The sequence below is a fragment of the Bubalus bubalis genome, chromosome 4 (assembly GCF_019923935.1).
Source record: "Bubalus bubalis isolate 160015118507 breed Murrah chromosome 4, NDDB_SH_1, whole genome shotgun sequence".
Taxonomy (NCBI): Eukaryota; Metazoa; Chordata; class Mammalia; order Artiodactyla; family Bovidae; genus Bubalus; species Bubalus bubalis.
In genome coordinates this window covers 145,455,280-145,470,408 of record NC_059160.1, presented here as the reverse complement: position 1 = coordinate 145,470,408, position 15,129 = coordinate 145,455,280, and the positions used below count along the sequence as shown (strand labels likewise).

Sequence of the window (15,129 nt, the reverse complement as noted above, 5' to 3'; positions counted from 1 at the left end):
GCACCCCACTCCAGTATTCTTGCCTGGAAAATCCCATGGACAGAGGAGCCTGGTAGGCTGCAGTCCATGGAGTCGCAAAGAGTCAGACACGACTGAGCGACTTCTTTCACTTTTCTCTTTCATGCATTGGAGAAGGAAATGGCAACCCACTCCAGTGTTCTTGCCTGGAGAATCCCAGAGATGGGGGAGCCTGGTAGGCTGCCGTCTATGGGGTCGAACAGAGTCAGACACGACAAGCGACTTAGCAGCAGCAGCAGCCTTCTTTATAGTCCAACTCACATCCATATATGACTACTGGAAAAACCATAGCTTTGACTAGATGGACCTTTGCTGGCAAAGTAATGTCTCTCCTTTTTAATAAGCTGTCTAGGTTGGTCATAGCTTTTCTTCCAAGGAGCAAGCATCTTTTAATTTCATGGCTGCAGTCACCATCTGCAGTGATTTTGGAGCCCAAGAAAATAAAGTCTCTCACTGTTTCCATTGTTTCCCCATGTATCTGCCATGAAGTGATGGGACCGGATGCCATGATCTTCATTTTTTAAATGCTGAATTTTAAGCCAGCTGTTTCACTCTCCTCTTTCACTTTCATCAAGAGACTCTTTAGTCCTTCGCTTTCTGCCATAAGGGTGGTGTCATCTGTGTATCTGAGGTTATTGATATTTCTCCCAGCAATCTTGATTCCAGCTTGTGTTTCATCCAGCCCAGCATTTCACATGATGTACTCTGCATATAAGTTAAATAAGCAGGGTGACAATATACAGCTTTGACGTACTCCTTTCCCAATCTGGAACCAGTCCGTTGTTCCATGTCTGGTTCTAACTGTTGTTTCTTGACCTGCATACAAATTTCTCAGGAGGCAGGTAAGGTGGTCTAGTATTTCCATCTCTTGAAGAATTTTCCAGTTTGTTGTGATACACACAGTCAAAGGGTTTGGTGTAGTCAATAAAGATGTTTTTCTTGAATTCTCTTGCTTTTCTATGATCCAATGGATGTTGGTAATTTGATCTCTGGTTCCTCTCCCTTTTCTAAATCCAGCTTGAACATCTGGAAGTTCTCGGTTCATGTACTGTTGAAGCCTGACTTGGAGAATTTTGAGCATCACTTTGCAAGCGTGTGAGATGAATGCAATTGTGTGGTAGTTTGAACATTCCTTGGCATTGCCTTTCTTTTGGATTGGGTTGAAAACTGACCTTTCCCAGTCCTGTGGCCACTGCTGAGTTTTCCAAATTTGCTGGCATATTGAGTTCAGCACTTTAACAGCATCATTGTTTAGCATTTGAAATAGCTCAACTGTGATTCCATCACCTCCACTAGCTTTGTTTGTAGTGATGTTTCCTAAGGCCCACTTGACTTTGCATTCCAGTACGGCTGGCTCTAGGTGAGTGATCACACCATCATGGTTATCTGATCATTAAGATCATTTTTGTATAGTTCTTCCATGTATTCTTAATACCTTCTGCTTCTGTTAGGTCCATACCATTTTTGTCCTTTATGGAGCCCATCTTTGCATGAAATGTTCCCTTGGTATCTCTAATTTTCTTGAAGAGATCTCTAGTCTTTCCCATTCTATTGTTATCCTCTATTTCTTTGCATTGATCACTGAGGAAGGCTTTCTTATCTCTCCTGCTATGAATTAAATTTACCCATTGGTGTTAAATGGATAGACCCAATTGTCTGGAAATGATGTGTAAATGATAGGTTTCTCGGTTACATAAAGATTTCATGAAGCGCTCTCAAATTCAACCTTGTTTTTTTTTCTTTGTCCATGCTGAGTGGCATGTGGGATCTTAGTTCTCCAACCAGGGATTGAACCCATGCTCTCTGCAGTGGAAGCATGAAGTCGTAACTACTGAACTGCCAGGGAAGTTACTCAACCCTGTTTTAAGCCTATTTGTCCAGTCAATTAAAAATACCTTACAGAACATTTTCTCACCATAAAATGATTATAAATTTCTCATTCTCAATATCTTAGATTTACATGATAACTATTGCTGATGGATATAAAATTCTTTTCCAGAATTTGGGCTTGCCTTTTCAGTCCATTTCCCTCACTACCATCAGAGATGTAAACCAGGCCAGCATTTACAGATTGATAAACTGAACTATGAATGTGATGTCCATTCTCGGAGGCTGGTGGATGTTTCTAGATGAGCAGTCCAACATGTACTTGGCTGCCGGAGTGTGCAACCTCCCCCAGAGGTTTGGACCAGAAATGGCATATGGCTCTAAAGTCATGATGTGTGAACCTGGGGTTGGCCAGGGAGCCAGTCCAGAGAAATCGGGCAAGGCCAACTACTATTTCTCCCCAAGCGCCTGAAAATTTGTGCAACCTTTTTTTTTTGGCTAAGTAGCACCCACTCTTTTGTTTTTTTCCATTTGGTATAGATTTTATTTTTATCTGTTAAGTATTTAAATTTTTAATAGATTTTATTAAATTGGGGGATCTGCTCCAGGAAAAATTAAAATGGACTTTAAAATATGGATAATTTCTTGGTACAGTTTTACTTAATAGAAAGGATGGTTCATGAATTTCAAAGACTTATGAAATATGACTTTGCATGCTATTTTTTAAAAATTTATTTATTTTTAATTGGAGGATAATTGCTTTACAATGTTATGTTAGTTTTTGCCGTACATCAACATGAATCAGTCATGGGTATACATGTCCCTTCCCTCTTGAACCTCCCTCCCTCCCACCCCACCCCCCTCATCCCATCCATCTAGGTTGTCCCAGAGCACCAGGCTGAGTTCCCTGCGCTAACAGCAACTTCCCATTAACTATCTATTTTACACATGGTAATGTATATATACTAGTGCTACTCTCTCAGTTCATCCCACCCTCTCTTTCCCTGGCTGTGTCCAAAGTCTGTTCTCTAAGCCTGTGTCTCTATTCCTGCTCTGCAAATAGGTTCATCAGCACCTTTTTCTAGATTCCATATATATGTGTTAATATACAATATTTGTTTTTCTCTTTCTAACTTACTTCACTCTGTATAACAGGCTCTGGGTTCATCTGCCTCACTAGAACTGACTCAAATTTGTTCCTTTTTTATGGCCAAGTAATATTCCATTATATATATATATGTACAACAACTTCTATATCCATTCATCTGTCTATGGACATCTAGGTTGCTTCCATGTCCTGGCTATTGTAAACAGTACTGCAATGAACACTGGGGTACATGTGTTTTTCAATTATAGTTTTTCCAGGGTATATGCCCAGTAGTGGGATTGCTGGGTCATATGGTAGTTTTATTACTAGTTTTTAAAGTATCTTCATACTGTTCTTCATAGTGGCTGTATCAATTTGCATTCCCACCAATTTGCTGCTGCTGCTGCTGCTAAGTCGCTTCAGTCGTGTCCAACTCTGTGCGACCCCATAGACGGCAGCCCGCCAGGCTCCCCCATCCCTGGGATTCTCCAGGCAAGAACACTGGAGTGGGTTGCCATTTCCTTCTCCAATGTGTGAAAGTGAAAAGTGAAAGTGAAGTCGCTCAGTTGTATCCGACTCTTCGGGACCCCATGGACCACAGCCTACCAGGCTCCTCTGTCCATGGGATTTTCCAGGAAGAGTACTAGAGTGGGGTGCCATTGCCTTCTCCGTCCCACCAATTTACACGCCTTTTTAAAAACGCTTTTCTTTAAAAAAATTTTTTATTGAAGTATAGTTGATTTACAATGTTGTGTTAATTACTGCTGTACAGCAAAGTGACTCAGTTATACATACATATATGTACCTTCTTTTTTGTGTGTGTGTGTTCATTTACTTTAATAACACTACATTTACCATGTTATCACCATGGAATGTAAATTCAAGTTAGACAAGAGAATTTCACCAGTACAGCAAAGCATTCTGTGACACACAAAATTTTGTATAATGTCTGACCAAACCAGCTTGCTCATCAATCACTTCCATTATAGGCATTTTATTTAGTTGATGATTCTTTTGGAGAAAATAAACATACTGCACACATTTAAAAAGTGTTTTTCATTTACCTTTGCATTAGCACTTAAAATACACATTTGTTTCAAAATAACAGTTAAAATTATTCTAATATAATAGCAGCAAAATATAATTCTGCAATTACAGAAAAGCTAAAAGGGATCTACAATTTAAGTTATTCTCATGCTTACAACTATGATTCTAAAATAAATACTATTCCAAAGTGGCTCTGTTACCAGCTTTTTAGGTTTGGTTTAAAGACACACACAGACTTGCAGGGAGGTTTATAACGTTGTATTCCATGCACTGTTCTGAAAGGGTTCCTCAAGAGCCAACCAGCCCTTAAAACAGAACTCAGTCCACAAGGCAGTCAGAAAGTTAAATTAACTGGGGTAAATAGGATTCCTACATTACATCAAAAGCATATGATATTCTGCAGCAACTGGGAACATTTTCAGGATTGGCATGTTGTCTTCTTTAGAACTAATTTCAATAGAAGAGTTTAAGAAGGTGGACAGGTACCACTATCAAGTGTATTTAAAAGCGACATGTTTCTTTTGTGCTGATCTGACTCCCCTGAATGACCTAGCTAGTGAACTAGTCACCAGTAACCTGGTCACCATGCAAATCAAGCCTGCAAGAAAGGAAGCCAATTTTCAAATTACCATGTTCTTGTCTGACCCAAACAATTTATTTTCAATATGAACATATGAGCTCAATATGAGATGTCTAACTAAAGCAAGCACCACCAACAAGACCGATACGGCATCTCCTCTTCTAGGGTTTAGCTTTGCCCAGAATTCTTGATACAGGGAATAGCCCATACCAAGAGTCACTGCTCCCACAACAAAGCCTTGGGCTGCCACACGCAGGTTATCAGGTGAACAGACATTTTAGTATTTCCCCTGCTTTTCAATCTATATAATCCATATGCAACAATTGCTGCAAAACCTGCCATTCCAATGGGGACAAATGGTGCCTCTCTAGCTTTTAGGGTAAGTTTAGATCCCTGATCTTCATCAAATGAAGAAAGAGAAACATCTGTGTTGCTTGACATAGTGACTGAAGAATCTTCAGACAACTACAAGACGTTTCAGGTTCCTACTGGCTTCTTGTACATTCTTTTTCATATTCTTTTCCATTATGGGTATTGAAGGGCCCCAGTATGCCACCTCCTGCCTTCAATGCCTTCCCCTGGCATGAGTGTGCAAAATGTGCACGTTCTCATGTGGCCCTCTCTTCACTCTCGTTTCTCCGCAACCTGACAATTAACCCATCTGAATCTATCCAGCTCCTACTAATTACTCATCACGGCTGCCCATCAGAATCTTTTGGGGAAATAAAAAAAAAATTCTGATGCCCAGGATTATCCCAGAATCTTTGGGAGTAAGATCCGGGCATCAGGATTTTAAATCAATCAATTTGTTAAAAAACCAGGATTGAGAACCTGATTTAGGTCTTTACGGCCCTTGCTTGATATTAGGCAGCCTCCCCCTGCTTCCCAAAGCTCCTCTAGCTTCCCTGCCCACAGGCATGCCATCTTATTGTGTTGTTTTTGTTTTTGTTTTTTAGCTGCACCAGGTTTTAATTGTAGTATGTGGGATCTTTAGTTGAGGCATGTGGGATCTAGTTCCCTGACTAGGAATTGGACTCGAGCCCTCTGCATTGGGAGTGTAGAGTCTTAACCACTGGACCACAAGAGAAGTCCCTTTTTTGTTGTGTTTAATGTTCGTTGGTCCTGCTAGAATGTAAACCCAGGACCACATCTGTTTGTCTTCCTTTGTATTTTCAAGGCCTGATCCAAAGGAGAAACTCAGTCAATATTGTCATGAATGTTGAAGGTCATTTCAAGGGTGATGGGAGACTTTCACACTTTCAACTCCTTTGCCTCAGTTCAGTTCAGTTCAGTTCAGTCGCTCAGTCGTGTCCGACTCTTTGCGACCCCATGAATTGCAGCACGCCAGGCCTCCCTGTCCATCACCAACTCCCGGAGTTCACCCAGACTCACGTCCATCAAGTCAGTGATGCCATCCAACCATTTCATCCTCTGTCGTCCCCTTCTCCTCCTGCCCCCAATCCCTCCCAGCATCAGAGTCTTTTCCAATGAGTCAACTCTTCGCATGAGGTGGCCAAAGTACTGGAGTTTCAGCTTTAGCATCATTCCTTCCAAAGAAATCCCAGGGCTGATCGCCTTCAGAATGGACTGGTTGGATGTCCTTGCAGTCCAAGGGACTCTCAAGAGTCTTCTCCAACACCACAGTTCAAAAGCATCAATTCTTCGGTGCTCAGCCTTCTTTACAGTCCAACTATCACAGACCACAGGAAAAACCATAGCCTTGACTAGACGAACATTTGTTGGCAAAGTACTGTCTCTGCTTTTGAATATGCTATCTAGGTTGGTCATAACTTTCCTTCCAAGGAGTAAGCGTCTTTTAATTTCATGGCTGCAGTCACCATCAGCCGTGATTTTGGAGCCCAAAAAAATAAAGTCTGACACTGTTTCCCCATCTATTTCCCATGAAGTGATGGGACCGGATGCCATGATCTTCGTTTTCTGAATGTTGAGCTTTAAGCCAGCTTTTTCACTCTCCACTTTCACTTTCATCAAAAGGCTTTTTAGTTCCTCTTCACTTTCTGCCATAAGGGTGGTGTCATCTGCATATCTGAGGTTATTGATATTTCTCCCAGCAATCTTGATTCCAGCTTGTGCTTCTTCCAGCCCAGCGTTTCTCATGATGTACTCTGCATATAAGTTAAATAAGCAGGGTGACAATACACAGCCTTGACGTACTCCTTTTCCTATTTGGAGCCAGTCTGTTGTTCCATGTCCAGTTCTAACTGTTGCTTCCTGACCTGCATACAAACTTCTCAAGAGGCAGATCAGGTGGTCTGGTATTCCCATCCTTGCTGCTGCTAAGTCACTTCAGTGGTGTCTGACTCTGTGTGACCCCATAGATGGCAGCCCACCAGGCTTCCCCGTCCCTGGGATTCTCCAGGCAAGAACACTGGAGTGGGTTGCCATTTCCTTCTCCAATGCATGAAAGTGAAAAGTGAAAGTGAAGTCGCTCAGTCGTGTCCAACTCTAGCGACCCCACGGACTGCAGCCTACCAGGCTTTTCTGTCCATGGGATCTTCCAGGCAAAAGTACTGGAGTGGGGTGCCATTGCCTTCTCCAATTCCCATCCCTAAACAAAGTCAATTCATGCCCCTCTCCCAAACAAAACAAAACAACAGCTAACAGAATCCTCTTTTACTTATTCACCAATGGCCTGCAGTAATGATTCAATCCTTTGGCTTAAACTCCTTGTCTCATTAAAATGCAATACAACTCCCAAATAAACCACCTTTATGGAATTAGTCATTACACTTTACCCTAAATGATTTCATCAGCTCTTCATAGAAGAGAAAGGAGAAGGATAAGCATTTATTGAGTGCATCCTATGCACCAGACATTTTACCTACATTGTGGCTCATTAATAGAGTTAAATGAGCTTAGCTCTGAAAATACCCAAAGATCAGAGAGGTTAAGGAATTAGTCCAAGGTAACGGAGCCGGTAAATTGAGAAACCAGATTTAAACTGACATCTAAACCCCTGCTCTCAACAACAGCCTGAGTTTGGAGAGGAGGAAAAAGCACAGAAGGAAGGGATGGAAAGGACACAGAGAAGCCAGAAGACCCGCTTCATCTTCTGCATTTGACCCAGGACAGCCGGAGGCTGGCCCTGGGAAGGAGTGTTATTGGAAACACCATCCTTCCGGGTGCTTCTCCTTCTGTCTCTCACACTTCATGTCCAACCTGTCAGCAGATCCTGTTGACTCTGCCTTCAAAATCCCTCAGTACTCTGATCCCTCCACAGAAGCTTCACCGGCCGCCCCCTAGCCTCGCATCTCTAACCTGGATCTCTGCAAGTAACTAACTTCCTTCCATTTTCCATGCTTCGGCCTTGTATCCCTCTGCCTGCAAGGTCAGATTGCTCCACCTCTGCTCAAACCCTTCATGACAAGTTCTTCTTCCCCGACCAGCCACCATCCCTCGGGCCTCCTTTACATTTCAAGCCCCTCCCTCAGCCCCAGCCTTCCGTCCCCACTGCTGCTTCTCAGACATGCCCAGCACCTGCTTCCCTCTGCCCCGAGGGCCCACCCCACATGCCCCTTCCTGGCCTCCTTCAGGTGCCAGCCCCCTCAGTGGGCCTCCCTTCAGCTCCCAGCTTCCTGGAACAGCCTCACTCCTTTCCTGCTTTATTCATCCCAGAGCACAAATCACCATCTGATAGAGCACACACTTCACTCATTTGTTGACTCATTTGTTCACTCATTTCTCTCTCCAGAATGCACTCTGCTCCAAGGCAGGGACTCCTGTCTGCCTTGGTCTCTGCGGTATCCTCAGCATCTAGAACCACACCTGGCATATAGTAGGTGCTTAATAAATGTCTGTTGAGTGAATGAAGGACTATGAGAAAATGGGTGATGTTCTACTTTGAGAGACACCATCAGTCTTCACGGATGTGCTGTCTCAAAGTTCAGAGTGTGACATTCAGGCTATAATATGCATTGCTATGGGGTCTCGTGGAAGTAAGCCAAAATAAATGAAAAATCATATAAACAGCCCAATGCTATTACCAGGAAAAAGTCTAAGGACTTACTGTGTGTACTGACAGGTAGAGGCTTGGCCAATATTTGTTGAATGAGTGGAGAGGAAAACATAAGGTTTCTCATCAAACACATGTGAACCAAAGAAGAGAGTCTCTGGTGATTGAAAAGGCCAAATTTTGTTTTATTACGCACAGTTTAGGCTTTGGCTAAGTGGAGGCACAGGAAGTATTAATTATTTTGATTATACAAACATTGTAATGGGGCAGTGTATTGAAGTAGAAAATGCATGGCTTGGGATTGAAGAACCTCAGGGAACCCTGGCTCCTGCTTGGAGGATATGGCATCTCTGGGTTACTCAGGGTCTTCCCGCATCAGTGGGTGATACGGACCTGATAGGTTGTTTTAAAGCTTCTGTCACCACTTTCAAAGTCCCTCCTCTCCCTCCAAGTCAGGAGATTTTTTCCCTATCAAATTCCTGGGTCCCACTCCAGACCCAGTGAATCAGACCCTGAGGGGGTGCAGGCTGTGCAGCCAGGAACCTGCATTTTAAACAAACATTCATGCTGCTGAAAGACTGGCTAAAATCTCACTCCTCTGAGTGGTCCCTGGACCACATCAGCATCATTGTAGTGTGTTAGAAATGCAGCGTCTCAGGCCTCACCCCTGACCTTGTCCACAAGATCCCCAGAGCGACCCCCACTTTGAAAAGCACTGCTGTATCATGCTTGATTGATTTGCCTTTCAGATCCCTCCCGCCCTTCTCTCCAACCTCCTAAAGGATCCTCCCAAAAAACTTCTAGCTCAGGAATCCGCGTTTCATTTCATGAGAAGATAAAGACTCAAGATGCCAAGGTCTGCCTGATGGAAGCTTCAGGGGGAGGAGGTTTCCACGGGTGGATCACAGCAAACCTCCTGCCAGTAAGTGTTGCTTGGTGAGCGAAGGGGGACCAAGAGGGCAGAACAGGACTGAGTAGATAAAGAGAAGGAAGAGGCCGCTCTTGAAGGAGAAGCAGGAGGGAAAGAGGGACCTGGTGACAGAAGCGGGGTCATGTTGCAGCTGCAGGGAGCTTGGCTTCCCAGGTAGACAGTTTGGGGAGGTTTGTTCTGTTACCCCATGGACTTAACCAGGATTTAACCCTGGTATCTGGAGAATTTGTTAAAATGACCTCTCAAGGAACTAATCACATTTCTTCATATGTATTTTTATACTTTTATATTTTATATATGTATATATGCTTTGATACTGTGAAGTTTGGTTTCTGTTTAAGACATAAGAAAACCACAACAAAAAAGCTAAATATAAAGTCCTCAAATAGACAGAGACCACACACCACAAAAATGTCATCTTTCAGTAAAAAAAAAAAAATTTTTTTAGCAACCAACATGGGAAACTATTTCCAATATATCTGTAGACAGAGGACCACCTCTGTAATGGAGAGTAAAATTAAAATACTGTTGGCTTTATAGAACCAACTGAAGATGCTTTCAGTGCCGGAGTCAACATTACTTATGGACGTTGAGTCCATTATTTATGGACATTGAGTTCAGTACAGCAGGAGTACTGAAGTGAGGACCCTGAAGTAAAAGTGAAAAACTCTCCTGCAAAGTGAATAGCAAGCCCCTATCTTCCCTGTAGTTTGTCTTCTCCAGGAGCCTAGAAATTTAGGTATTACATTTGTATACAGCAAGACACACCTCTCTTGGGGTGGTCTAGGAAAGTCCCTTTGTTTCTTTTCCCTTCATGTTGATCCTCTGTCCTCTTCCCTAAAGCCTGCAGGAGTCAGTTTTAGTCAATCAGGCAATCCAAAACCCCAATACCCCCCATAGCGACCCTGAGACAGCCACAGGGCGAAACAAGGCTCCCCTGCCCAGCCTGGGTGTAGGGGTAGGGGGGGGAGGGTTACCTGGGAGGGGTTACCTGACCTGCATGTTCACATTACCTGCCAGGTACTCGATGACTGCGGCCATGTAGACGGGAGCACCCACGCTGATCCGGTACTTGAACGTCCCTTTCTTCAGGTACCGCATCAGCCTGCCCACCGGGAAGATGACCCCGGCCCTGGCTGAACGCGACAGCTTGGACATTTTCTTCTTCCCGCTCCGGCCCGACATCTTGCCTTAGTTTCCTTCACAGCTTGCTTTACACGGTGGCCTCCGGGCACTGACTCAATGCTGGAAAGGAAAGATGGCAGGGTGAGGAAGGGCGACTGGCCAACGGCTTGAGAACTGTGGTGCAGCCCCAGGGCACCTGCGACCCACCTAATAGCCCTGGGGAGGTAGCTGAGACCTGGCTGCCACTGCAGAGAGCTGCAGATGGGGAGGTGGGTGTCGGCACGCCCACCCACAAACAACTCCCCATCCCACCCAGCCAGCCCAGCCTCCGTAGGAGAGGCCACAGAAACTCAGGAGAGGGATACCCGGTGGTCAGTCTCCAAGGAAATCCACTTCATGATCTCCAGAACCTATGAATTGGCTACTCAAGCATGTATCTGAGGATACTTTTTAAGTTGACCTGGCTTTATACTCAGAAATGTCTTTTCATAAGTAGGCTTCCCTGGTGGTTCAGATGGTAAAGAATCTGCCTGCAGTGTAGGAGACACGTGTTCTGTCCCTGGGTCGGGAAGATCCCCTGGAGAAGGAAATGGCAACCCACTCCAGTATTCTTGCCTGGAGAATCCCATGGATGGAGGAGCCTAGCGGGTTACAGTCCATGGGGTTGCAAAGAGGTGGACACGACTGAGCAACTATCACTCACTCGTGTGGCCAAAGACACTTTGGAGATGTGATTAAGTGGGAGAGGTGATCCTGGATTATCTGGGTGGGTCTAATGTAATTGCAAGGGTCTTTCTAAGAAGGGAGGGAGATGAGAGGAGCAACAGGCTGACAGCAGGAAATGGATTCTCCCCTCAGAGCATCCCAAAGGAACCAGCCCTGCTGACATCTTCATTTTAGCCCACTGGAAATGATTTTGGGACTCCCCTGGTGGTCCACTGGATAAGAATCCGCCTGTCAATGCAGGGGCTACAGGTTTGCTCCCTGGTCTGGGAAGATCCCACATGCAGAGGAGCAACTAAGCCCATGCGCCACAACTACTGAGCCCATGAGCCTAGAACTAGCGCTTCGAAACCTGAGAGGCCACCGCAATGAGAAGCCCACTCACTCAAACTACAGAGTAGCCCCTGCTCACGGCAACTGGAGAAAGCCCATGTGCAACAATGAAGCCCCAGCGTAGCCAAAGAAATAGTAAAATTAAGTTTAAGAAAGAAAATGATTTTAGACTTCTGACTTCTAGAACTGTAAGAGAATAAATTTGTATTGTTCAAAGCCACTAAATTTGGGGGATAACTTGTTACAACAGCAACAAGCAAACCAATATGGTTCCTCTTTGCCCTGATTTGCTTCTGCCTCTTGTTAATAAATAGTACAAAGTTAATATGGCCATGCCTATCGTAATGGTTAGCTTTGACCCACAACTCAGAGCTGATGTGCCCCTTTTGGACGGAAACACTTCTCTAAATTCTCTAGTAATGTAGCATCCTTGCAAACAGAAATATGCCAGAAGAGGCAGTTTTATTGAATATGCTAATGCAGAGTAACAAGCAAATGAAAAACCACAGTGCAACTCAGACTCTTGCTCTTTGGAATGGGGAACCCAGGGTGATTTGGGGGAGGAACTTCAGAATCAGCACAAAGAGGTGACTTCAGTACAATGCATGGAGAGATATGTATATGATTCATTGTCATTTCAGGAAGCTATCTTTAGTGCAAAGATGAAAAATAATTATATACTTCTGAAGAAGCCTTTGTAAGGCTAAAACTAATTCAGAGAATTGTAATAGAGCTTAACCTGTTGGTGGAGAGAGTATGATAACCAAAAAAAAGGAATATAGGCTAGAATAAGTAAAAGCAAATTACAAACAAGAAGGACCAAAGAAAAGGAAACAAAAGTTTTCTAGGAAAAATGTTAGTGAATCAAACCTCTCTCGCCCAAGGGCAACATTATTTTCAGTGGCCGTTTTCTTTGGGGATGGAAAATGAGAAGGTCAAAAATAAAACTGGTTCTACCTGTTGAGGCAACACAAATTTTGGCTCGGTCGGCTAGCCAACAGCCAAGATGTTAATGAAAGTAAAAAAAAAAAAATGACAGAAGAAAGTGCTAGATAGCTCTCAGAACCTTCCTGCCACCGCGTTCGGACCTCGCTGCTTCAGCCTCCGGGTCCCGTTCCATCTTTCCACCCTGCGACTAGCCGCAGAGAAAAACTAATTCCATATTATCTTTTTGCCCCATACACACTTTGAGGCGAGCAAAAAGATTAGAATAAATTTTAACAATGAGGGAAATCGTGCACATCCAGGCGGGTCAGTGTGGCAATCAGATCGGTGCCAAGTTCTGGGAGGTGATCAGTGATGAACATGGCATCGACCCCACCAGCACCTATCATGGGGACAGCGACCTACAACTGGACCGCATCTCCGTGTACTACAATGAAGCCACAGGTGGCAAATCTGTCCCTCGTGCTGTCTTGGTGGATCTAGAACCCGGAACCATGGACTCTGTTCGCTCAGGTCCTTTTGGTCAGACCTTCAGACCAGACAACTTTGTTTTTGGTCAGTCCGGTGCAGGCAACAACTGGGCCAAGGGCCACTATACAGAGGGAGCCGAGCTGGTTGACTCGGTCCTGGATGTGGTTCGGAAGGAGGCCGAGAGCTGTGACTGCCTGCAGGGCTTCCAGCTGACCCACTCGCTGGGTGGGGGCACCGGCTCCGGAACGGGCACCTTGCTCATCAGCAAGATCCGTGAAGAGTATCCTGACCGCATCATGAACACCTTCAGCGTGGTGCCCTCACCCAAAGTTTCCGACACTGTGGTTGAGCCCTACAACGCCACCCTCTCCATCCATCAGCCGGTGGAGAACACTGATGAAACCTACTGCATTGACAACGAGGCCCTGTACGACATATGTTTCCGCACCCTCAAACTGACCAGGCCAACCTACGGAGACCTGAACCACCTCGTCTCGGCCACCGTGAGTGGAGTCACCACTTGCCTCCGCTTCCCTGGCCAGCTCAACGCTGACCTCCGCAAGCTGGCCGTCAACATGGTGCCCTTCCCACGCCTCCACTTCTTCATGCCTGGCTTTGCCCCTCTAACCAGCCGTGGCAGCCAGCAGTATCGGGCCCTCACTGTCCCTGAGCTCACCCAGCAGGTCTTCGATGCCAAGAACATGATGGCTGCCTGTGACCCCCGCCATGGCCAGTACCTCACCGTGGCTGCTGTGTTCCGTGGGCGGATGTCCATGAAGGAGGTAGATGAGCAGATGCTCAACGTGCAGAATAAGAACAGCAGCTACTTCGTGGAATGGATCCCCAACAACGTCAAGACAGCTGTTTGCGACATCCCACCCCGTGGTCTGAAGATGGCAGTCACCTTCATTGGCAACAGCACGGCCATCCAGGAGCTGTTCAAGCGCATCTCAGAGCAGTTCACGGCCATGTTCCGCCGGAAGGCTTTCCTCCACGGTACACAGGTGAGGGCATGGACGAGATGGAGTTCACTGAGGCTGAGAGCAACATGAACGACCTCGTCTCCGGGTACCAGCAGTACCAGGATGCCACCACAGAAGAGGAAGAGGATTTCGGTGGGGAGGCCGAAGAGGAGGCCTAAGGCCAAGTCCCTATCACCTTAGGCTTCTCAATCCCCTCAGCCTTCTTCCTCAACGACCCCTTTCCTCTCCCTCAGAATTTGCATTTTCTGCATCTATCTTGTTTTTCTTTTTTGGGGGGGATTCTAGAACAGTGCCTGGCACATAATAGGCGCTCAATAAATATTTGTTGTTTGTTGAATGTCTCTTCTCTCTTTCCACTCTTGGGGAGCCTAGATTTTCTGCATTCTGGGTAACCCTGTCATTTTCCTTCTGGTGCCCACTCCTCCCATCTGTCCAGTTAACATTTCCCTCTCTGTTTTCGAGATAGCTCTCCAAGAGGCTGGGTTTCCTCAAATCTCATTTAGAACCGTGTGCTGAAAACCTGGATTGGTGACTGCCATCCTACGCCAGTGTGCTGGCCCAGGGGAAGGAAACTGAGCAAGTAGAAGTCCCTACCAGAAAGGGTTGGGTTTGGAGAGGGGCATCCAGGGTACTGAAGTCCCAGGTGCCAGGTATCTCCCTGCTCCTCTCAGCTTGTGCAGAGGTGTTGACAGTATTATCTTCATTTTCAATCTCCTTCCAAGCTCTGTCCTGAGCTATTACCTTTGCAAGTTTCTGGCCCCTGCCCTATCAAGTGGGAATCCCTTCCTCTTCCACTTTATCTCCTTCATAATAATGTTGAATTCCCTCCTTTCTCCTGTTTGAGAAAGGGGGTCAAGAGAAGCAAGAGATAGCCTTGGTCTCTAAGTCTCCAGAAAGCCCTCCCCACCCCATCTTTTCTTATCAAAAAAAAAAAAAATAAATATCAGCCCCTTCTGTACCTACATGGAAAGGTATGTGCTGCCACCTAAACGTCATTCCCCAGACAGGGGACAGAACACCTTCCATCTTTTGGCAAACATCTCATCTCTCCTGCTACTGCTTCCCCACTTCCTGATTTTGTCCTAT

The 15,129-nt window shown here is 45.3% G+C and overlaps 1 protein-coding gene and 2 pseudogenes across 2 annotated transcripts in view; 1 reads left to right on the top strand and 2 right to left on the bottom strand.

The window, feature by feature from the left end:
- LOC102408956 (core histone macro-H2A.2) overlaps window positions 1-15,129 on the bottom strand; it is a 56,592-nt gene that overhangs the window by 21,604 nt on the left and 19,859 nt on the right. For both annotated transcript variants that reach the window (XM_044942210.2, XM_006078084.4), the window contains exon 2: window positions 10,477-10,708. In XM_044942210.2, the coding sequence (XP_044798145.1) occupies window positions 10,477-10,648 (172 nt within the window). In that variant the 5' untranslated portion in view covers window positions 10,649-10,708. The remainder of the gene's footprint in view (window positions 1-10,476; window positions 10,709-15,129) is intronic.
- LOC102408644 lies at window positions 4,236-5,945 on the bottom strand (annotated as a pseudogene).
- Window positions 12,716-14,380, top strand: LOC112584688 (annotated as a pseudogene).